Source organism: Alligator mississippiensis, chromosome 2 (assembly GCF_030867095.1).
Source record: "Alligator mississippiensis isolate rAllMis1 chromosome 2, rAllMis1, whole genome shotgun sequence".
NCBI lineage: Eukaryota > Metazoa > Chordata > Crocodylia > Alligatoridae > Alligator > Alligator mississippiensis.
In genome coordinates, this window is record NC_081825.1 from 145,185,446 (window position 1) to 145,209,217 (window position 23,772).

A 23,772-nucleotide genomic window follows, 5' to 3' on the forward strand; every position below is an offset into this window, starting at 1 on the left:
CCCCACCCCAGCCTGTCCCTCACCCCGATGCCTCCATTTCCATTTTCACTGGATGGCTTTCTTGTCTGCATTGCATGCCAGCCTCTGGCTTTTTTACTATTCCTTCCATCCAGGAACAGCCCACATACCAACTGCAAGTGTTTCCTCAGCCTGACGAAGGGTTGTTCAATCTAAAACCTTGCTAAAATATATTTTTCCAACTATTCAGTTGGTCTAGTAAAAGATACCAGATTGACACAAAGAATCTTGTCTGCAAGTCCTTAGACTAACACCCCTAGCACCTGTCCGCAGTCAGCTGACCAGAAGGATGCAGGGCCCTGGGCACATCTACGCCCCAGGGCTGGGACTGGCAGGAAAAGTTCTCTGGCAGCTGTTGGAGAAGAAGCTCCTGCAGGAGAGGAAAGAAAGGCTCTGTCACAGTTTGGCTGCCTGAGATGCTGCTGGTGCTACTGTGCTGCTTACTAAGTTATTACCTGTTGTTATTTCAAGTGGTAGACCAAGCTAAGGCTGTAGCGGAGGAGGAGGCCTCATTGGGGAACACTACCATGTCATGTAGAGGCCCCAGCACTAGTGAGGGCGCACCTTAACACACACACAAAGTCGCGTATCATGAGTTTTGTTTGTCAGCAGCTTGAGGTGCAGTTTCCCAGAAACCCCTGCACCTATCTCCTTGAAACATGACAGGCTTTGTGGCCTCCGCAGGGGCTACCCTCTTTGCTGTTTTTATTTGAATCAGGCAAGAAATGACAAAGGTATAGGCAGTTTCATGATTCCCCATTATAGCCTATGGGCGAAACATCAAAACGCATCGAAACAGTGAAATAGGTTCGACAAAACGAAATGAAATGGAACAGTGCTTCAAAACAAAACTTCAAAATGAAACACTGTCCCTTCAAAATGGGAAAATGGAAGTCGAAATGAAATGGTGCTGTTTCGGACAGCCCTAGAAACCACATAAACATAAGATGCACACCAGGCTAAGTCAGCTTTATTTGTGCATACTCAAAAAAGGGTTAAACAAGCTATACAATTGCTCTAAAAATAACAGACAGTTTACAGTTTGGCAGATCTACATTAATATGTGCAAGAAAATCTATCATACTGCATTTTTCTTCATTTAAAAATATATGTATATATTTTTAAAAATTACATATAAATAAAATGAAAAAATACATTCAAAAACACTTTACAAAACTCCCAACAGGATCATTTTGATTATAGTAAAAAAACCAGACATGTTTAGTGCTCATCTAAATCTTGCAAATAAAACATGCTCTTTGGTATTGCTAAATGGTACTAGTTGCTAATGCACGCATCTGAAATTCACACCCTCAGGGCTCTGCTATGCTCTCTTTGGTTGTGCCTGGGCATCACTGTCTTGCACTGGCCTTTGTTGGCAGTACAGTTTCTAAAATACTTTTGCAACTAGGTGGATAAATTAAGCATTCAAGATGTACATTGTCTTTTTCCAAGCGCTTGAATCAACAGTTGTACCAGTCGATTGGAAGTCTTCTATCAACTCAGTTTAGATTGTGGTAATAACAAGATATTTGAACAAAACAATTAGACTTACAAACTAAATGGTCACCACTGTGCCACAAAAAATAATGAATTAACTCAGCTATATAATAGATCGGCCTAGCCTCTGTCTGTCTTCCTGTACAGAAGTAGCCTGTATTCAACTTTCCCCTGGGAACATGTCAAATCAATGGCTCTTATACGATGTCTCCCATGCAGACTATTCCAGACCAAGGTGAAAAGCAAGTTCACGAGCATTCAGCAAGTAAGTTTTGCTCCCAGCCCTACCAGTGAAGCTAATGTAAAATTTGGCATTGACTTTAATGAACATAGGATCAAGCTCCTTTGCTGACTCCCACTGGAGCTTTATGTTACAGGGAGAAAGCCTGTTAAGAGTGGCACTCTCAGGACTATTAAGGTTGCATAGGTGATCAGCCCTTAAACTCTACCTGGCAGCTGAAGTGCAACCAGAGCAGATCCTAGAGTACTCACATCCCAGAGTACTCAAGTGCTTTCAGTGAGGCACTCCATCCAGTCTATGAGTTAATGTAGTCTGCGCCAACTTCAGGCTCTGAATGGCTTTAAAGTCTGCCTCTGTTTATGAATGGGAGATGCATCAGTTCCTAGTAGAGCTCTCTGACATCTTTAACCAACCAACGCAATGTAACAATAGGAAATAGCTATTTATCTCCAGAAGTGTCACATCTCATGCCAAATGTAGCATACATAATAGGGACAGTTCTATGGGATGTTCTACCTAACAACCTAAAAGAGCAGTGATTCTCACTTTTTTTTTCCCCACGGACCATTTGAAAATTGCTCAGGGTCTCAGCAGACCATTTAAACTTTTTGTTGTTCTACAAATCAAAGCACACAAATCAGATTTTAATATCAGTAGTCTTACCTTACAAGTACCCTTACAAGATATTCTCGATTGTTCCACAGCCTCTGTGGACCATCTGAATGGAGCTCATGGACCAGTGGTGGTCTGCAAACCACAGTTTGAGAACCTCTGCTTTAGAGGCTTCTGTTTTTTTCAGCTGTAATATTTTGAAGAAAAATAGTATAAAAGACCCTAAAATTTAAATGAAATTCCCTCAACATGTGGTTGAAAATATTACATTTGTACTAGCTACAGATGTAGTCAAAATTGGTCAATTTTCTAATGTTCCTCAATGAACTCCAATTCAGTGTTTAAGGGTAAACACTGCATGTTATAAATCCACTAATTCTTTTAAACACTGATAAAATGTTAACTCACATTTTTAAGTATTTTAGAGATAGTCTTTCGGTTTAAGCAATGAACATAGGACATTCAATCAGCATTTCAACTTGTTCTTTTCCTTGTTTTGATGAATGCAGGAATTTGCAAAAATACAATAATTAAGCAATTATTGGTTTAGAACATTTTAAATCACCAAGCATAAAGTAACTGGCTTTGAAGAGTGAGATTGATTTTTTTTTTGTTAGTGTGTCTGGATGGTTATTAACTTCCTTTAAAGCTAGGTAGAGCCTTCTTTCCAATATAAGCTATACATTCCTTGATTACTAGACACTTTTAAAAGGATTTTTAGATAGGAGAAAATACAAAGAAGACTTTCAAATGTTTTGACAGACAGAATTCCCTTAATCAAGGAAAACAAAGATATGGGGTTAATCTTATTTCTCTGACATAGCTCAGAATCTTTCTACAGGAACGTGCCTCCTTAAAAAAAATCATGTTACTCAGAGGTTGGGGTCTCATTCTTTCTGAATGCTTTGTTGATCTAAAAAGGTAAAATCCTGCCTCCACTGCAGCCAATGAGTTTTATCATTGATATGAATGGGGCCAGATGTCACTTTGTATTCTCTATACTAACGAGAAAACAAACAAACTTCTAGAAAAACAATGGAGTATACTGTATTTATAAAAACCCCTTCCATTATGGCTAAAGCTTACTGACTTGGAACAGCCCCATCTAACTTTTCATTATATATAAAGCAAGTAATTAAAACAAAATCCTTAGCTTGAATGCAGTTTGGAGAATGAGTACTACAGACACCATTATAGGGCAATTTCTGCAAGTTATATACCTCATTTCTTATCTATACTTTCATTTGTCCTGTTGTAATCTATTTCATGCAGTCAAGCTGGTACAACACTGGATTAATACTGACAGATTGTTTCCACAATGAGGCACTTCTAGCCTTAGTCCAAAGTCAAATCAAACATTATTTTTTAGGAAAAAAATATTTCTTCCACGTGCTTCTCTTTCTACATAACGCTGCCTAAAAAAAAAAAAATCAAGCATGCATGAGGGTTGTAAGAAGTGACATTTCAGAAGCTTAATTCCCACAGTTAGGTACCGTTGGTCTCCTCAAAACTAAAGACGTGCTTTCATCCTCATAATCAAAACATGGTCCTGTCACTGGAAATACTGCTATGCTTGCATCCAATCCTTAGTGCCTGATCTTGCTCACAGAGGCATTTCATAAAAGAAACATTTAAGTTGTCGAATCAATTAATGCACTTCTAATAAGAGGTAGACGTACAACATGGTCTAAACTGCAAGCATGAAGGGATGCATTTTGCTCATTGCGCTCTCTTCTTTTGTTTTTCAAGAAACAGAATATTTTACACCAAGCTAGTATGCCTTGATTTTACTAAACCAACTAGAGGGAGGAATTATGATTTATGTGTATGGTCCTGATATCCTGTGTTCTACAAGTAAATTATCAGCAAACTTTGTAGCATCTTTCAGAAATCTTTATCCCAGCCTGAAAGCTCATCTGGAGGGTGTCCTTCTTCAGGAGGATAGGTGTCAAAGTAGCTGAAGTCTGTGGGTCCAGCAAGCTAGGACATCAAAAACAAAAACAAAAGGGTGCTTTAAATGGAGTGAGATTCAGAATAGTCCCAGTCACATTGTGCATGTGACTGTATTGCTATCAACAGAGACGTAAAAAATTAGTGCAAGATCCAAGACAAAGATTTTTTAAATAGAACCACATCATTCTTCTTTCAAAGTAGTCACCAACTATGACTTAGTACAACGCATACAAAAGGTAAACCTCATAAAACTTAATATTGCCTTTCAAGACAGTACTCCAAAGTATTCCCAAATATAACACTTGACCTAAAGTCAACTGACTCACCAGGCCAACAATGAATACAATTCCGATCCAAATATATCTTGTATGTATCTAGTAAACCACTGCACTTTGGTTGCCACACCAACTGTATAATACAGATTTGAACATTGTTGCTTACTAAATTGTTGTTGTTATTGAAATAGCTGCCTATACTTTATCAGCAAAATTCTGTCATTTTAAGGTAAAGAACAACAGATTGTTAAAACAGAAAACTGGTTCAAGATAGTGTTGCAGTATAATCTGAATAAAAAAATTGTGATTCTATACCCTGTACTGTCACGGCCACCCAGCCTCCAGCTATTTTATGCCTACTGTCCTAGCTAATGTGGTCTTCACCTCTGTTCCACCCAACACAATTATTGCGAGAGTGGAAAAAACCTAATGCAAAATATGTAACTAAAATAAGAATTTTATGTAACTGGCTCTGCTTTTTTTGTTTTTAAATTAACTTGTTTAATGTCTGGTAAAAGCAATAAGATGCATTTAGTATTAGTTATTACTGTATAGTGCATACAGAATTTTGAAGTGGAACAACACTAGAAAAGTAAAATAGTTGTTATTATAGAACAGGTTTAATACCTCTCTTTTTAAAGGTGATATCAGCTTTCTCATTCTCAGTCCCTCCCAGTTGAAACCATTCAGCCACCTGATAAGAAAGGGGACGATATCAGCAGACTTTAGGGGTGTTAAATTATAAACAGCTTAGAATTGTGAAAACTCTCTTTAAAATTCCAGTCTGCAAGAGGTCATATTATTACAGCTGCCTTTGTGGCATGACTACTAGGAGCAGAAAAGCAAAAAGACTTTCAGCAATATGTATTTTATATTCGAGGGAAGAAGGGAATTTCCAAATCACTGTATTCACTTAAAATTAGGGCTGTCAAATGATTTAAACATTTGATCACAATGAATTGGGCAATTGAAAAAATTAGACGCAATTAATTGTGATTTTAATCGCAGAAATAAAAACTCAAAATTATGCAAAATTATGCAGGTAGTTTGTATGGTTGGGGTGTGGGTGTGGGATGTGTGTGTGCGGGGAGAATTTGTGAAAGTGTGAGGGCCATGGGTGTGTGTGGGGGGGTTTATACCCTGGGGAGGGGGTGGTCCTGTACGCCTTGTTAGGAGGCGAGGTACTGAGAGTCACGAGTGAGAGGCAGCAGCAGGGTTGGGGGGGCTGTGCCTTGGGAGTCAGGAGTTGACGCGCGCGCGCGCGCGCACACACACACACACACACACACACACACACAGAGCCCAGCAGGTAAGTCTGAGGAGGGAAGGGGCATGGAGGAGGGAAGGAATGGGAAGCAGATTGAGGCCCCCACGGTGAGGGAGGGAGTGGGACGGGGTAGGGGGTGGGGTGAATGGGGCCCTTGGGCTGGGGCAGGTCCTGGGACAGGACTCAGCCAGAGGTGTGTGGGAGTGGGCACAGCTCCCTACCATTGCATACCCCCCCACAGGAGGCTCCCTACCATTGCGTACCCTGTCACGTGCCTCCCAGATTTGTGTGCAGGGTGGAGGCAGGTTGCCCACTGTGGGCTGCACCCTGCTGCCTTTGCCCCAGGAGCTACGCGCTAGCCATGCTATGCATCCTCTGCCCACCCAGTTGCAGGACGCACAACAGTGTCCTGTGGCTCCCAGGGCAAAAGTAGGAGGTTGCAGAGCCCCAGCCCACAGTGGGCAGCCTGCCTCCACCCCATACACAATGGCAGGGAGCTGCGCCCCCCACACCTCTGGCTGAGCTGCCCGCAGCTACGTCCCAGGACCCGTCTGAGCCCCAGGGCACCATTCACCCCAGCCCCTACCCCTGTCCCACTCCCTCCCTCACTGTGGGGGCCTCCATCTGCTCCCTGTCCCTTCCCTCCCACATGCTCCTTTCCTCCACAGACTTACCTGTTGGGCACTGCTCAACACACTGCCAGGGTGCATTCCTCACGATGTGCAGGCTGCAGCTGCTCATATGTGTCTGTGCATGCCACCTCCCCCCAACCCCTGCTGCAGCTGCCCGGACCCCATGTCCAGGCTGCCCTGTGGCTCCTCTGCACCACCACTGCTGCCCTGTTGGGCAGCCCACAGGTGGTAGTGATGATGGTGGAGTGGAGCCTGGGTGTGGGTTCCAAAGCCACGTGCACAATTAACACATTAAAAAAATTAATGCAAGAACCAATTAACGCATTAATCATGCACATTAACTGTGACTGACACACCTACTTAAAATAAGATGTCAACATTGTACACCTAAACAGCAAATAAAATAGTTGGGCACATGCACAAAAGCATACCCACAATTGTGAAAATTACAGAGGGACTTTACCACTTCTAATAGCTTAAGACTGAAAAAAGAAGGAAAAAACCTCAGAGCTGTTAAACTGCCAAACCCCAACTGTGGGACAGAGATACAAAATAAATAAAAAGACATCTTGAAAACAGTAATGAACTTAACTCATTGCATGCTGAAGTCAAAAGAAAATTAATCGATTTCAGTGACCAGCAGATCAGGCCCTAAATTGCCACAATAGTCTAAAGTGACAAGGGGTTCACTTGCTTTAGCAGAAAATCTCTTTTTAGAATTTCAACATTTCCTGTTGTAAATTATTTTCTAATAGTACAATATAACTGTGATAAAAATCATTCATGGGCAGCAAAGATAAATGTGGGGACAAAAATAAAGAAGGTAGCTTGTAAAAAAAGGTAGACATGAGAGATGATTATGATACAGCCTCCTGGCATATAACTAAATGAATAATTTATATGAAAAAAAATCCCACTCAGCTCATACAGAGTTTGAGTGGAAGAGTGCCAGAAGTTATCTTTCTGAAATGCACATGGATACGACAAACCTTTTTTACTCCACGCTCAAATTTCAACTTTTAGCAAGTACTTCTACACTGCAAGCAGCAGTAGGATCCCAGAACACTTAGACCCACCCAAGCTAACTTGAGCACTAGAAATAAAAATGTGACAGCATGGGCATTAGGCTGGGCTAGCTGGTTGAATAAATACCCAAGGTTCTACATTTTTACACCTCAGACTGCCTTACCTTCAGGATCACTGGCTCATGAGCTAGGTAGATTAAGGCTGGTACTTCTATGCATAATATTCCAAAATCACATAATGGGGACCTATTCTGACTCTATGCCTCAAAGGGTTTTTTTCTACCTATGGGGACTTTTTACTGTATCTTTAATTTTCCCTGAGCCTGAGGAAGGGTGTGTGCGCCCGAAAGCTTGCAGAAAAAGATAATTTTTTTTTGAGATTTCTTAGTTGGTGTAATAAAATGTATCATCTCTGAACCAGGAGTTCTAGAATTTTGCATTTCTTTTTTTTCTCAGACCAACATGGCTACCAAATACCTCCCTCAAAGGTTTTGAAGATTTAATGAGAAGCAGATTTTGAAAATTTGTCTTCAGGAGCAAAATCTGAAATACCTACTAAAAACCATATGTGGTACTATATGAAGACCAATGCGGGGAAACAAAAACAATTGTATCATTATTGAACAATTTATATTCATGCAGATGAATAATCAATAACCATTATCAACCCAGCAAGTTGATGGTTATTAAAAACTGGGTAGCAATAAAACACCCTAAGAACAACCCAAGAATATTGGTTGAGATTTTCAAATGCAGTTTGGTGGTTTAGACACAAAGTTAAGTAGAATTTTCACCTAAACTCACTGAGTTGCTTTGACTCTCTTAACTATAATTCTTAAGATGATATTTACAATTTGTTTTCAGATCAAATAGCAGGTAGGTCTGGAAAAGCAGATGATTCTGATACCACCACAGGTATCCCTGAGAGCAGGATGAAACCCCTAGACCAAGGTCTCCTAACATATCCCATAAGAAGTTACACTATTCTATTTTGGGATTTTATATTGCTGGCTATAACAGTAGTATCTGAGGTGCTTCCAGATAAAATTCAGAAACAATAAACTTCACGGAGTTCTCTCTGACTTCCTGCTTTGCAAGGCTAAATCTTTACTTGATACAGGCTTTATTTTAAAAAAGGAAAAGAAAAACTATATTAAAAAAAAAAATACTTCCCATTTTGAAAATAATCAAATCATTCCTCAGCATTAAGAATTAAAATTAGAATGAAAATTCTTCCCCTAGGTGGTTAACCAAGAATAAGTGTAAGCCACATATTTTGTTTGTGATCATGAATGAATGAACTTACAAAACATTTTCTAACAAAGTCATAAAAAATCTTCACACATCCATAAAGGGTTTGCACGATCTGGGTCTAAAATAAAAGGCCTACAAATACCTCTGGCTTCAAATGCTTCTCTCTCTAAGCTTGCTCTTCCCAGATCTCTCATTTACCTGTGTCTCTTAATATCGTTTATTCCATTCTTCATATTTCCCAATCTTTCTGTAGGGTTTTGCCTTAAAGAAAGATTTATACATATATTGAAATATTTTCTAATAAAGATTTTTGCATTGCTTAAATCCTACTTAATTCACAAATATTATAGAGAAAAAATAATAAATTGCAAAAAGTCTTTATTGTGCATACACATTTTGCATTCCAAGCTATTAGCATATATAACCCTTCATTTGGACAGGCAGACAAGTGTTTGCATGTGATACATAGCCTTGTGGACTGAGTAACTAGGTGTTATTCATATAAAAAAATCCAGCCCTGAGCTTCTGTGCATGCAGCAGCTTTCTGTGGTATTACACTGTGGAGAAGGAAAAGTGGAGTGGGGGTTAGTATGCAGGAGGTATACTCCTATCATTTATTTATTATTTGGAATAGACCCTGCTCATTAGACACAGAACAGAGATGGGATGGCAAGAGCCAGAACATTTGCTGCTGTGCAGATCCTCCTCATAATCACTACATATACAATGTGCCCTGTGCACTCTCTTCCAGGTATTGACTAGGCTAAGCTCTGCAGAGCAACTCCACAGAAGCTAGGAGGTCTTAATCAGGGGAAATTTTTTTATAACTTATCCTGGATCTCTCGGATCTGGTTCTAGAGCAGTGTGCTGACTTATGCTTAGATGTTTTGGAAGTTTTTAACTTAAATCCCTTTTTCAAGAATAGCTTCAGGCATTGAGGTTGCTTTCAATGAACTAAGTCACTTTAGAAAAATCACATATTTAATTATTGAACACTGTTATATGGAAACACCTTAGGATGTCATAAGAGTTTCTAATTTAAGGAAATCTAGGGAACCTCAAAATGAATTTGTAGTATCTTTAGATCACAGACGCACATAAAAATACCATCAAAATAGGTGATGGTATAAAACCCAAATAATTGTAGGTGATAACAGTTACCACTCCAGTTCTGAGCTTGAATTCTGATTAAGTATTTTACCTCCCCACCATGGCTTTGATATCATTTGCCCACTATACCTGCAAAGTCGGCGAATCAAATCCTCAGATCTCCTTGTTACTTTTCTAGGAAAATCCAGTCTTTCAATGCCTTTTAGAATCAAATTATAGGTCATCATTTGATCAATTCCAGAAAATGGTGGACTAGAGGAAAAAAGAAAACAATATGATTAAAAGACACTCAACGAATCTGAAAATCTTTTACCTAGAAGAATATCTATAAAATTTTTCTTTCCTTAACAAGTTGCATTAGTGACCATTTAAGACATGCAGGGCCAATCTGCTCAGAGCTGGAGAACACCAGATTGCTAGATAGTGGTCCCTGGTTATGGGGATCAATCTTTATTGCTACTTTGAACTCTTTCAGGGTTGTTTTAATTTAAGCACAGGGTCTGTGGTAGGACTTTATGCCACTAGCAAAACTGCATAGATGTATGGAGTTCTACCATACCCACTCCCTGATATAATACAGCTCCTCTAAACCTATCACTTACCTTACTTATGGGAGTGGCTAGCACAAGAGTCAATTCATCTGCTCAATGAGGAAATTCTACACCAGCCACCCTGAACCCCTCCCATTGACTGAGGAGAGTAAAGGAACCATATTTTTATCAACATCTGACTCTTAGTTTGAGGGTATCTGAAATTCAGCTTTTCTGAAATTTGGGCAGATAAGATTCAGGTAAAAGGAAAAAAGGTGTAGCATTTTGCAAACCATTCCCTAATATTAATAGGGTTTTTTTTAAATAGATATAAAAGTAAACAATGATAGAAATGATTGCAAAAGCATTCACTTACTTTCCAGTAAGGAGTTCATACACAAGAATTCCAAGTGACCAAAAGTCCACGCCAAAATCATGGCCTTTGTTCAGAATGACTTCAGGAGCTACATACTCAGGAGTGCCACAGAATGTCCAGGTTTTCTGCCCAGCTTCAATCTTCTTAGCAAATCCAAAATCAACCTAATAGGACAGACACTGTGAACTTCAGAGATGTTTTGCCTAAAGAGTCTCTGTTCTCTTGATTGTTTTAGTAGTTCCTGCATTTAAACTTCAGGGAGTGCTGCAGTTGAGATAATTACACCTGCTTACTATGAAGGATCAAGTAGCAATTTCAACCAGTTTCTTAGCTGTGTTAGCAATATTATGGTATTGGTAACTGAATAATATAAAATTATAACCCCTGTTTACATTCATCTACAACTTTCTGAACAATTCTCCTTTTGGGCGGAAATATTCCATGTTTGCTTCCCCTGGCATTCAGCATTCACACCTCACTTAGATGAATGAGGAAGTCCACTGTCCTCAAGAGGTATGTTTCAGGCTTAAAAAATACCCCAAACTTGATTTGTGTTCTGATGCCCCTTTCTGGTTTGCTACCACAATCAAGAGGACCAAGGATTCCCCCAGCACACACACATTTCTATCTTCCACTTCACTAGCTATAGGCCCAACTCCTGCTATTAACCTGAACCAGGAGCAATTCCATACCTGCTTTGCTATCTGAGAAAGTTGGTTCTCCCCTTTCTACTCCTGCACACCTAAACTGCTTAGGGCTTGGACCTTCTGAGACTCCTGGTCCCCACAGTCTAGAACTGCCAAGTTACTATGTGTCTCATGAGGTCAGGACATCTTTGCTCTTACCCATAGCTCCCTACCTAAGTGGGCAGGAACATAAACTTAATTTCAGCACTCTGGAGCAATTTCACATTCTACCTGCCTAAATCCCTTGTAGGGGGTATGATAATGGATACTGTACAGCCTTCTGTTTTATATAGAAAGACAACTTAAAACATATTACCAATTTGATATACCCTTCACCATCCAAAATTAAATTTTCTGGCTTCAGGTCTCTGTAGATAACTCCTTTATGATGCAAATATTCAAGAGCCTCTGTCACGCACCCAACACAGAACTTAGCAGTGGATTCATCAAAACTGCCTCTGAAACAGAAATAACCATTTTCCTTGCAGACTGAATTCTGTTTTAAAAGTGCTTGCCCCATTAAATAGGTAACAGCCTAATGCCCAGAATACTAATAGCTTTTTTGCATTAGCATGCAATGAGATCCTTGATAGTAGTTTGTCATTCATGAGACTGAAGATCCAGCCAAATGCATTTTCATAGATTTATGAATCATCGCATGTGTTGTACATCAGTTGGCTGGTTGTTCTAATATTTTACGCTGACGTAGCACCTTTCATCATGAACAATCCCATAGCTCCAGACATGCTTTATGCATATAATGATCATTTCACCCAATAATGAAATGCAGCCATTGTTCAAAAGCATATGGCCAAGCTACACCACAGTATGAGAGTTTGAAAAAAAAAAAAATTGCAATCACTTGAAACACCAGGTGGCAGAAAGACAGGAGGCTCTTCATTACCCAGAACTGGTATTTGACCTAGATAGTTCTTGCAAAAGGAGGAAAGAGATTTTTCTTGATAAATGCTCAGTTTTGTGTCCTCTCCAAGGATGGCACTTTCAACAGCAAAAGGAATCTAACACCATTTAAAGGCATTAGTAATGACTCAAGAGTACCACCTGTCCAAATTATGAACCCCATTTTCTGCAACACCTAGCTGTTCCTGTCCCCTATGAGTTCAGTGCTGATCTCCTGTATATAAATACTCCGCAGTCAAATTATACTGGGGAGGATTGGGAGAGATTGTGACTCAAAAGCCATAATCGCTATGTACTTCCCCAATACACAGTGTGCCTGTGCAAGTGATCTCTGCTGTGGAGTAGCTCAGATTATACCAGTTTTGTTCTGAGCACTGGTGCTGAAGGAACTGGAGTCATGCTCATACTTCCTCCTTGTCCTCCTCCCAATCATTTATCTACAGAGGGATCAAGAACTGTTATCAACCCTTAAACAGGAAGTTCCCCCCATCCCCCTGACCACTCCCAATTGTGTGCATGCAAAAGGCTAATCATAATGAGACACTTTTAGTAAGAGTAGTGGTTTCCCTACTCTTCTCTCCCTCTAGATTGTGCTTATGGAAAAAACATTCTTGATGAGCAATTCCTTAGTTAATATTATATTGGTGGATGGTGCCAGTACAAAAACCCAGAGAAGGAGAGAGCTTTGTCTAGGATACAAATGGTGTTTCCTTAGCCAGTGTAGATCAGGCCACATTTGAAAGTTAAAGAAGAACCACTATTTTGGCAGGAGAGACAGATGGCACGCTGTTGTAGTGGTTATTCTATTTAAATCAAGTTCCTATAATATGTCCATCTGAATGCTTTACTGGAGATGGTACAGGTCTATTCAAGCAAAAATCATCAAGCACAGGGTCATATCTGCTCTTGGTGTGTGCCTTTTGCACATGCTAGTAACCAATGTGTGTCCTTTAAAAAAAAATTCCTGCCGCTAAATCAGACAATCAGACTACAACTCTCATGACTAAATGAGCACTCTCAATCCATGTGTAGTTGGATTAAACATACAATGTACAAAAGCTCCCCAAACTGCTTGTGTATATTGGGTACATTGAACACACATTGTTTAGAAAATCGAGCCCTAAAAGTCTTTGCATATAAATCTAAACATTTTTAAAGGCCACACACATCCACAGACTAATTGCTGCTTTTCATACTAAAAATCTGTATTTACCTGTCCCTCAGTAAACTCCACAGTTCTCCTCCAAGGCAGGCCTCCAGTAGCATGTAAACATACTTACTGTCCTTGAATGTGCGATACAATCTATGAAGAAAAATAACAGCAGTGCATATGAAAAGCAAAATATAATGAGAGATTTCTGGGGCTTGTTCTCAGAACTCATGCATAGCACTCAATTCTTAAAACCATCCATTGCACTGACTTCTCTGAAAACATTAATAACTACTTACTTCACAATGAATGGACAACATGTCTCTTCTAGGATCTTCTTTTCAGAGTAGATATGCTCTTGTTGCTTGGTATCCACTACATGTTTCTTCTTTATGCACTTCATGGCAAAAGCTAAATTTTCATTTTTTACTTTGACCTGCAAACAAAAATGACAACAAGAAAAAAGCATAATTGTTTATTAGGGGTAAGGAGGATAATCTTCTAGTTAAAGTATTGGACAAAAATTTAGGAGATGATTTCACCTCCAGTTTGTCTGCAGAATTCCCCAATATGACTTTGGCAAGACAATAAAATTTCTGTGTGTCAATTCTCACTTGTAAAATGAGGATAAATGCTCCTTTTATCCATCCTATGTATACAGAATGTCAGCGGTTTGGGAAGGACTATGCATTTCTAGCACAGTGGGGGCCTACTCTTAGTTAAGACTGCTACAGAAACACAAACAGCAGTAGCTGTTTTTAAAGAATCACTTTGAATGATTTACCATTGCAGTGAAACAATATGCAAGATATAATAAGACAAGGAAGACAGTGTGACCGAATGTTTTTTAGTCTTCTTAGAACTAGCAGAGAGGATTTTTTCATAACAACAATTTTTTCAGGAATTCTCAGGCTGAGGGTGGGGGTATGTCTAGGATTTTTCTTATGCAGGTGATAGTGTAAGAATGGCTTTAGTACCAACATGGGACAATATGTTTTTCCTGTGAATAATTTTAATAAACATTAATCATGCATAAGAACTAGTGGCCTAATTATCAGGTTTTTGTGCTTAATACCTTTGTGCGTAAAATTCATTTGTGGATTTAAGCATATTTGTGCTTAAAATCCATGGCTTCTCGTGCTTAATAAAGTTGTCCAGCTTCCATTAATTTACTGTTAGCCTCAGTAGTTTGTAGAAGGATTGCTCATGGCTTTTTTCTCCAGGTGCCTGCTACTGAGGCACAAGGGAATGGAATTTAAGACTGCACTCTAATGAGGCTCTCCCCATCCTGAAAACACAGCTGTTTATGCAACTGAGTAGGTCCCAAAATGGCCATTACAAGGCCGCAAACAAATTGCTGGATGTTTCAAAAGGTAGTACAACTCAGAGCTGGATTGTACTGGTTGTAGCTGCTGTGGGGCACACCAAGCAATTCTAGCAATGAAGAAAATGCAGTCTCTAGAGATTATTTTAAGTCCAGCTGGACTTTCTTGGCTTCTTCTACCCAGGATCCTCAATTCAGAGAGCATGATGCAAATGGACACATTAGGAAATTTCAGTGGCACAGGGATTGATGGATATGTACATTTGAAAGGACAATCCTTCAAGCAGCATATGCGAACAGACACAAGACCATGGATTGTTTCCTTAGAGGCAAAGGTAAAGAGATTTAACAGCTGTTTCCTGTGCTACAGAATCCTCTCTACCTGTGATACACAACAAACAAATGCAAAGTAGCCCTTCCTTCCATGAGCAGAAGGTGACCACATTTTCAAAATATAACACTTTTATTTTCACAAAATACTCAAAAGTGAATTTACTTTTTTTTCATTTTACATGTGTGTATTACTGGTGCCAGCTGTTGATCCAAGAGGGGCATGTGCCTCTTTTTCTTTTCTTTCTTTTTTTTTTTGGAATGGAGGATCTGTTCTAGTAATGTAGGTCCAATTCAACCTCCTATGGAATCAAAAATCAATGCAATCCAAAACTGGATGTCTATGTCCTTGAAAAATATTAACATATCTTCATGTGTAATGAACCATCAGCTTTAAGACTAAGGCACAAAAAGCAGCAGGGAAGAGGAAGCCCCTTTCAGCTTTTGTGTTAATTTTGTTTGAGGAACTCGAGCATTGTAGACTACGACTGCATTTAGGCACCTAAGTGAATTTAGGTGCCTAACAGGTAGAATACAATCTGGCTCTTAGTTTTCTAAATAAATCCATCATGACTAACCAAAGAAAAATAGCATCCTTTATTATTCCTTTGCCCAAGTCTATATTCTAATAATGTCTGTACAAATAACATTTTGCTTTGCTTCACACATTATTCCTTCAAGTAAATTATTTTTTTCACTGCACTGTTGCTATAGAGGAAATTGTATTTGGCATAATCTGTCCAGAGAAAACATTTTGTAGTTAATGCAAACAAAGCAAAAAGATAATAACTGATAAAGTGAAAAAGGAAGACCCTGCTGATGTTCTGATAAAGACTCCTCTAGTGCCACATAAAAAACAGGGCATATGGTCATTTTATCTAAGCAATGTTCCAAATCTACATCTAAATCTAAATTTACTTTCTGGATGCAAATCATATTAAACATAGCTTGGAAAAGCTAGCAGTATGCATGTTTCACAGCTTTACACTGAACCTCTTTAGCTACAGTGTTACTTATTTTCCAAAAGTCTTACTCTACCAAGGCTAAATTTCTCCCTGTAGAACAAATAAATAACCTGTGATTACAATTATGCTTCAAAAAATGGCATAAACCAAAGCATAACAACCAATTTCCACACATTAGATGGCCAGGGCAGTGGCAATGGCTGGGCCTGATTCAGTGGCACCTGCCATTTTTGCACCCTTTTACATTGGTGCCCATGGCTGGTGCCCTACTCATCCATGCCTAGTTAAGCTACAAGGTATAAAGTAGTGATGCAAAAGTAATGGAAAGCTAACCAAGGAAACTAAATTGGTCTATGATAGGTACTTTTTATTAACCAATGAAGAAGGATCAGCAGTGTCAAGAAAGTCCTGTGACATTTTATGGAACATGAAAGCTACATTTTATGGAACATGTAGTTTTCGTTATGCCTAACAATGTTTAACCCAAAGCCAAACAGTACTATTATAGTTTATACCAGGGGTGGGCAAAATGTGGCCCGCAGGCCAGATGTGGCCCTGCCAGGCCATTCTATCCAGCCTGCAGGGCCCCTACAAAATTTAGAAAATTAATATATATCTGCCCCTGGCTGCCTGTAATGCAGCCCTCGATGGCTTGCTGAAACTCAGTAAGCGGCCCCCTGCCCGAAATAATTGCTCGCCCCTGGTTTATACACTCAGAATTAGACGCATCTGTAGTAGCAATTTTATTAGCAATATTAGTAAAAAAATGGAATGTAAAACGGATGAGGTTTAACAGAGATAAGTACAAAGTCCTTCTTCTGGGTAGGAAGAACCCTCACCACAACTACATGACGGGTGGTGGTCCGCCAGCTGGCACAGCATCTGAATGAGACCTGTGGGTTCAATCGACTGGAAGAGGACTATGAGCCAGTAGTGCAATGAGGTCACCAGGAAAGCAAATAGAACTCTGGAGTGCATCAGCCATTGTGTCCAATAGATCCAGGGAAGCGTTCCTCCCCCTCTACTTGGCCCTGGTGAGGCCTCAGCAGGAGTACCGTGTCCGGTTCTGGGCAACGCACTTCAAGAAGGACATGGATAAGCTCAAGGGAGTATAAAGAAGGGCCACCCACATGATCAAGGGTATGAAGGAGGCCCTACAAGAAGAGACTCTGGGAACTGGGTCTGAGTAAGAGAAGGCAGAGAGGTGACTTAGCTGGTTTGATTTGGAGGAGATTGGGCCCAATTCAGGGACAGAAACTCTGAATCCAAATAGAATTGGGAGACCAAGTAACAGCTCTGAATTGATTCAAAGCATCCAAATCGATTCAGAAAAAGATTTGGAAAAGATTGGGCTGATTCGAAGATTCAGCCATAGACTAAGCAGGCAGCTGACAACTGCCTCCAGCTGGTAAGTCTGTTGGGGTTGTGGGAGAGGGAAGGGAATGATTGGGGCTGGGACAAGTTGCCCAGCTGGGGTGGGAAGCATGCTACTCAGGGAGAAGGGTGGGGGGCAGGCACGGGATGCAGGTGCAGCAGCGCTGGGTGTGGAGGCTCTGCCCTGCTGCCACTTGCCCAGCAGGGGTGGGGGGGAGCGGGATGTGGGCGTAGCTCACTCCAGGCAGAAGGGGGCAAGTGGCAGCAGGGCAGAAACCCTGCTCCCAGCGCTGCCGCACCTGCATCATGATTCCCCCCTGTGCCCCCAGCTGGGCAGTGAGCAGCAGGGCATAACCCTCACGGCTCCCCCCACCAGGGCAGAGGCAGGCACAACTGGGGGAGCCACAGAAGAAGCCCCCATGGCTTCCCTGGCCGGCCCCATCCCCAGCCCGGCCCAGCCTCCCGCACTCACCAGCTCTGGCAGCAGCAATCGGGGGGCCTCTGAGGGCTCATGCCAGAGCCCCCCAGACAGCGGGGGGCAGCGGAGGGCAGCAAGAATGGCCCCTGCCTTCTTGGCACCCACGCGGTAGTTGCCTCATGGTGCTTTCTGAGAGCTGGGGCAGCTCCAGCAGTCAACTGGAACCTGGCAGCATTCAGCCCCAGTGGCCCCTGCTCCCAGGTAGCGCGCAGCACTCTGTCATGCCTCACTGCACCCACGCCATGGGGCAGCTGCCATGCAGGTGCCAAGTGGGGGGGGCAACCCCCACTGCCCCCCACTATGTGGGGGGCTCTGCCATGAGCCCCCAGAGGCCCCCAATTACCACTGTCAGAGCTGGTGAGTGCAGGGCTTTTCTTCTTTTCTTTTCTTTTTTAAAGCTCCACAGTCATTGGCTCTGGCAGTGGTGATCAGAGGCCTCTCGGCGCTCATGGCTGAGCCACTCCGCCATGTAGCGTGGGACAGTGGGAGACAGCAGAGATTGCTTCCTCCCTCAGCACCTGCCACCCATGTGGTAGCTGTCGCATTGCGTGGGTGCAGCATGGCTTGGCAGTGTACCACACACTGTCTGGGAGCTGGGGCAGCTCTATGCATCACCCAGACCCTGGCAGCACTCAGCCCCAGCGGCCCCAGCTCCCAGGCAGTGTGCGGCACCCTGCCGAGCCACACTGCACCCGCACCACAGGGCAGCTGCCGCGTGGGTGCCAAGCCAGGGGGTGATCCTCACTGCCCCCTACTCCATGGGGAGGGGGGCTCTGCCACAAGAGCCCAGAGGCCCCAATTGCCGCTCCTGCAGCAGATGAGTGTGGGGCTTGCTTTTTTTTTTAAATGCCAGGACTAGGTTGAGACCTGGTGGGTCATGGGGCCAGGCAGGACATCCATGAGGGCTTCTCCCACAGCTCCCCCCACCCAGGGAGAGGCAGGCACAGACAGAGGAGCTACAGGAGGAGCTGGAGGAGCCACAGCTGCCCAGCTGTGCCTGCCTCTCCCTGGCTGATCCAAATCACCAAATCTCTCCAAATCAGTGCCAAATCAATTCAGGACAGTGATCTGAATCTCCAACTTTAACACTGTCCTCCGAATTGGCCGAATCCAAATCCTAATTGAATACTTCCCTATTCGCACAGGCGTAGTGACTTGATAGCCACCTACAACTACATCAGGGGACAACATTAAGTTTTAGGTGAGCAACTCTTCAGGAAGGTACTTCAAGGGAGGACGAGGACCAATGGACATAAGCTTATAAAGGGTAAATTCAGGCTAGATATAAGGAAGAACTTCTTCTCTGTAAGGGTCACCAGAATCTGGAACACACTCCCAGCAGAGGTGGTACAATCACCATCTTTGAAGGTGTTCAAGAAGAGGCTGGACAGTAGGGTTGCATGAAGCTTCAGTTTGTGATTTGATTCAGAGAAGATTCGGACTGATTTGGAGGCCGAATCTCCAAATCCGAATCAAATCACTAGAAGCTTAAAACTTTCTGAATCAATTTGTAGCCTCCAAATCGATTCATAAAAGATTTGGCTATTTGGAGGGCAGTCTTTATGGGGAAACAGAAACTTAGAAGAGGGACGGGGAGGAGGAGCAGGGAGGGAAGGACTGACATCTCTAGCTGGCCAGTGACTGTGACTTCTCTCTGCCAGAGGTGCAGGGACCCAGAACTCCCCTGCACCTATCTCCTTGACAGCTGGCTGGCTTTGTGGCCACAGCAGGGCCTAGCAGCCAGTCCTGCAGTAGCTTCCCCTCCCTCCCCTATGCCCCAAGACAGACACAGCCGCACAAGCACCCATGTCACGAGTTTTGCCTGTTAACAGCCAGAGGTGCAGGGCCCCAGAACTGCACCTATCTCCTTGATAGCTGGCAGGCTTCATGGCTGCAGCAGGGCCTAGCAGGCCTGCAGTTTTCACCCCCACTGTGCCTTAACACACACACAGTGTCACCTATGTCATGAGTTTTGCTTGTCAGCAGTTTGAGGTACAGTTTCTCAGAAGCCCCTGCACCTATCTCCTTGAAACTTGGCAGGCTTCATACCCTTAGCAGAGAATACCATCCCTGCATGTTTCATCCAAATCAGCCAAAAAACAACAAAGTTAGAGATATTTCATTGATTCCCCATTATACTCTATGGCTGAATCCCCGAATCTCTCCAAATTCACTCCAAATCTTCTGAAGCTGATTCGGCTGAATTGAATCAGAAAAGCAATTTGAATCTCTGAATTGAATTGCTGGCATCTGAATCAGCCGAATCTGAATCCAAATCGAATAGTTCCCTATTCAGACAGGCCTACTGGACAGGCACCTTGTTGTGCTTATCTGATCTCAATTAACTTCCTACCCATGGCAGGAGACCGAACTTGATGATCTTACAGGTCCCTTCTGGTTCTATGATTCTATGCATCAGCTTACCAATCTATTTTGCCTTTCCGTGATACATATATATTTTGTATATAATACATGTGGTGCGCTATATGTTAAGGGTCAACAACTTTATACAAATGTGAGCGACTGCTTGACACCCAGCTGACACCACAGGCTTCCAATCTCCCTGCACCACCACCTATCCCCTACTGCCACCCGACCTGTGCTGTGGGTTGCTATTATGCCATCCCCAACGGAGCTTCAATTTACCATATGTCACAGATAAACATGGCCACTGCTAAATGGAAATGGTCAATTTAGAAGAGAATGTGCTATTCTCTGCTAACTCTTACAAGCACAACACTTCTGAGCCCACCAACACCTATTTGTTTCTGTGACAACTTCCAGGTTCTGGAATGAGAATGAAGAAGGGAACTGGTCTACTTTCTCCTTCAGCTGTATTATCTCCAAAGAGATCTCCTTGGTCAACTGCCCAAGCAGCAGGCAGATTGGAAATGCAGAACATGGCCTCTAAGTTGGCACCTGCCTCCAAGTGTCAGCAATACCCTCTCCCCATTATCATGGGCTACTTTAGACCTTTACCAGTGGGATCCAAGCTTTTCAGAGGCTGGATCCAGCCCACAGGCCATAGGTTGCTGACATATGATCTATATGGTACCTACTGACTCAGTTAGGACAGTGCAAAGAAATGGACATTACCACATTCCATAAATTCAAATGAATTATTTTGAAAATAATGTATGGGGCCATAGGGGGTCTCTTTTTGCTCAATCGTTGTATAGTTCTTTTTACTTTAACAAGGTTATACATGTATATAAATATAACGTAGCAAAGATTTCCAGATTATGTACTATGTAGTCATGAGGCAGCAGTAGTTTGTAGAACAAACAAACATTCCGGTTAAAAACTATTTTCAGATGTTTAAAACAAACTCTTACAAGCTCAACCCTTCCGAACCCACCAACACCCAGAGTTGTGACAACTTCCAGGTTCTGGAATGGGGATGAAGAAGGGAATCGGTCTACTTTCTCCTTCAGCTGTATCATCTCCAAAGAGAGCTCATTGGTCAACTGCCCACAGGAAGATCTCCTGCACGAAGAAATAATGTGTTTTAGTAAGTTGTCTTCCATAATCAAATTATTATCTTAATATTCTTTCAAAATATCCTTTCAAAACTAACCTCTGACTTCTGACCTGCTTTCTTCATCCTGCACATTACTATTTCATTAAGTATTTTCTTGCCACCCTTCTAGTAGCTGTAAAATCAGAACTGAAATGCTATTAAAGATCACCAGGTGACAAAACACTGATAATTTAGCAGATAATTTAGCAAATAATTTAGCAAAACACTCATCTGATTTGAAGGTAGGTGACTACATTTTCCTGAGGTGGCTAACAATACTCCAGGGTAATTAACATTAAGTACCTACATTTGTCAGTTTTACCTTCAATTTAACATACATATTGTTCTTATGTAAAATGTTAACATGAGCAAGAAACAGGGGAAGAACATGTTTTTACAAATGTGCTAACTCCACGGCTAGGGACAGACATTCAAAAAGCCTGAGCCTGAATTGATTCAATCTTCGCAGGTTAGTCTAACCTGGCTAGGCTAAACCAGTTTGTAACTGTAAAGACATTCCAGACATGTAGGCACATGCCTGCAGTGGCTCAGGCTAGAAGCTGGTGGGCACTAGAGCAGCCCTCCATTCCCTTCCATAGTGCAGAGCTGAGGGGGGCATGGTCAGGTCCCAGCAGGATACTCTGTTTAGAGAGGGGTTCCCCACCCCCTTCTGACCGGACCAGCAGGGAATTGATAACACAGTGTTTATCACCCCTAACTCAGTGTTTATCAACAGGGGGACATTATCAGCTACCTGTTGATGCTGCCTTTATCCTGTCTGCTACAGCATGGACAATAGCTAGTAGAGCTGTGCAAAGCTTCAGTAGCCAATTCAATTGAGAGGAGATTCAGCTCAATTCAGCGGCCGAATCCCTGAATCTGAATCAAAATCAGGAGACCCATTAAAAGGACTGAATCGAACTGGAAGCTTCTGAATCAATTCAGAAAAGATTCAGTGCCGCTTCAGAGTTTCGGCCATAGACTAAACAGGCAGCAGTCCTTGACACTGGACACAGCTGCCTCCAGCTGGTAAGTCTGTTGTGGTGGGCAGAGGGGAGAGTAAAGAGGTGTGGGGGGGAGCAGATCAATGCCCCCACAGTGAGGGAGGAATTGGGGCTTGGGCTGTGACAAGCACTGCCCAGGGAGGGGGTGGGGCACCTTGCGCCACTGCATGCTGCCAGTCAAGGAGCTGCTCACTTGGTGGCTTGTCCAGCAGCTCTGGCTGCTGCTTCCAACACCAGTCCAGGAGGGCATGGGCACGTGCCCCAAGATCTGCGCAGGGCAGGCAGGGCTGAGGCTGCACCGGACAAAAGGCAGAAGGCACTGGGAGTGGAGGCTATGCCCCACTGCTGCTTGTCCAGCTGGTGTGGGGCTGGCATGAGACTGAACCACTGCGCTGCCTCCAGACGAGCAGTGGCATCACTCCAGCTGGGCAAGTGGCAGCAGGGCATGCGGGGCAGGGGGCAGATGTTTCTCTGGATCAGGTCGGGGTGTGTGGTGGAGCGGGGGATATGGGGGAGCTGTGAGTTTTTGGGTGACACATGCCCCCCCCAGTGTCCTGCTGCTGCTTACCCAGTCAGTGTGGGGCCAGTACAAGACTGAGCTCCTGTGCTGCCTCTGGAAGGAGCAGCTGCAGGGCATGCTGGGGAGGGGCGGGTGTGCCTCTGGATCAGGGCAGGGCGGGCAGCGGAGTGGGGGCTGCAGCGAGTTTTCGGGTTGCACATGCTCCACCCCATGCCCTGCTGCCTCTCACCCAGCCCATGCTGCCAGGGTGCGCTCCGTGGGGTGGGTGGAGCCAGGGTTGCACTCTGGACAGCAAGCCCCAGCCACAGCCTGCAGCACAGCCCTGGTTCCACCTGCCCCACGGAGTGCAGCAGTCGGCGGGCGACAGGGGTTAGCCTCCCAGAGCGCAGCCCTGGCTCTGCTCACCCCATGGAGCACAGGCTGGCAGCAGGGTCTTGCAGCCCGGAGCACAGCCCTGGCCAGTGAGGGAGTGGGGCAGCGCGTGTCACCAATCCAGGAGCTGCTTGTGTAGTGGTTTTTCAGTAGCTTGTGCCATTGCTCCGATTGCCGGTCTGGGAGGGCATGAGGTGGGGGCATATGCCCCAGGATCTGTGCAGAGCGAGCAGAACTGGGGCTGCTCTGAGCAAAAGGTGCAGGAAGCGGGGGATATGCTGCTTGTGCGGGGCTGGCTTGAGACTAAGCCACTGTGCTGCCTCTGGACAAGCAGA

The 23,772-nt window shown here is 43.1% G+C and overlaps 1 protein-coding gene across 1 annotated transcript in view; it reads right to left on the reverse strand.

The window, feature by feature from the left end:
- Positions 1-931: 931 nt before the first annotated feature.
- Positions 932-23,772, reverse strand: part of PRKG2 (protein kinase cGMP-dependent 2) — a 71,550-nt gene continuing 48,709 nt past the window's right edge. The window contains exons 11-19 of the mRNA XM_014604178.3: positions 21,357-21,507; positions 13,850-13,986; positions 13,614-13,703; positions 11,796-11,937; positions 10,794-10,957; positions 10,017-10,139; positions 8,976-9,038; positions 5,227-5,293; positions 932-4,351 (exon numbers count right to left, since the gene is read on the reverse strand). Of these exons, the coding sequence (XP_014459664.1) occupies positions 4,256-4,351; positions 5,227-5,293; positions 8,976-9,038; positions 10,017-10,139; positions 10,794-10,957; positions 11,796-11,937; positions 13,614-13,703; positions 13,850-13,986; positions 21,357-21,507 (1,033 nt within the window). The 3' untranslated portion in view covers positions 932-4,255. The remainder of the gene's footprint in view (positions 4,352-5,226; positions 5,294-8,975; positions 9,039-10,016; positions 10,140-10,793; positions 10,958-11,795; positions 11,938-13,613; positions 13,704-13,849; positions 13,987-21,356; positions 21,508-23,772) is intronic.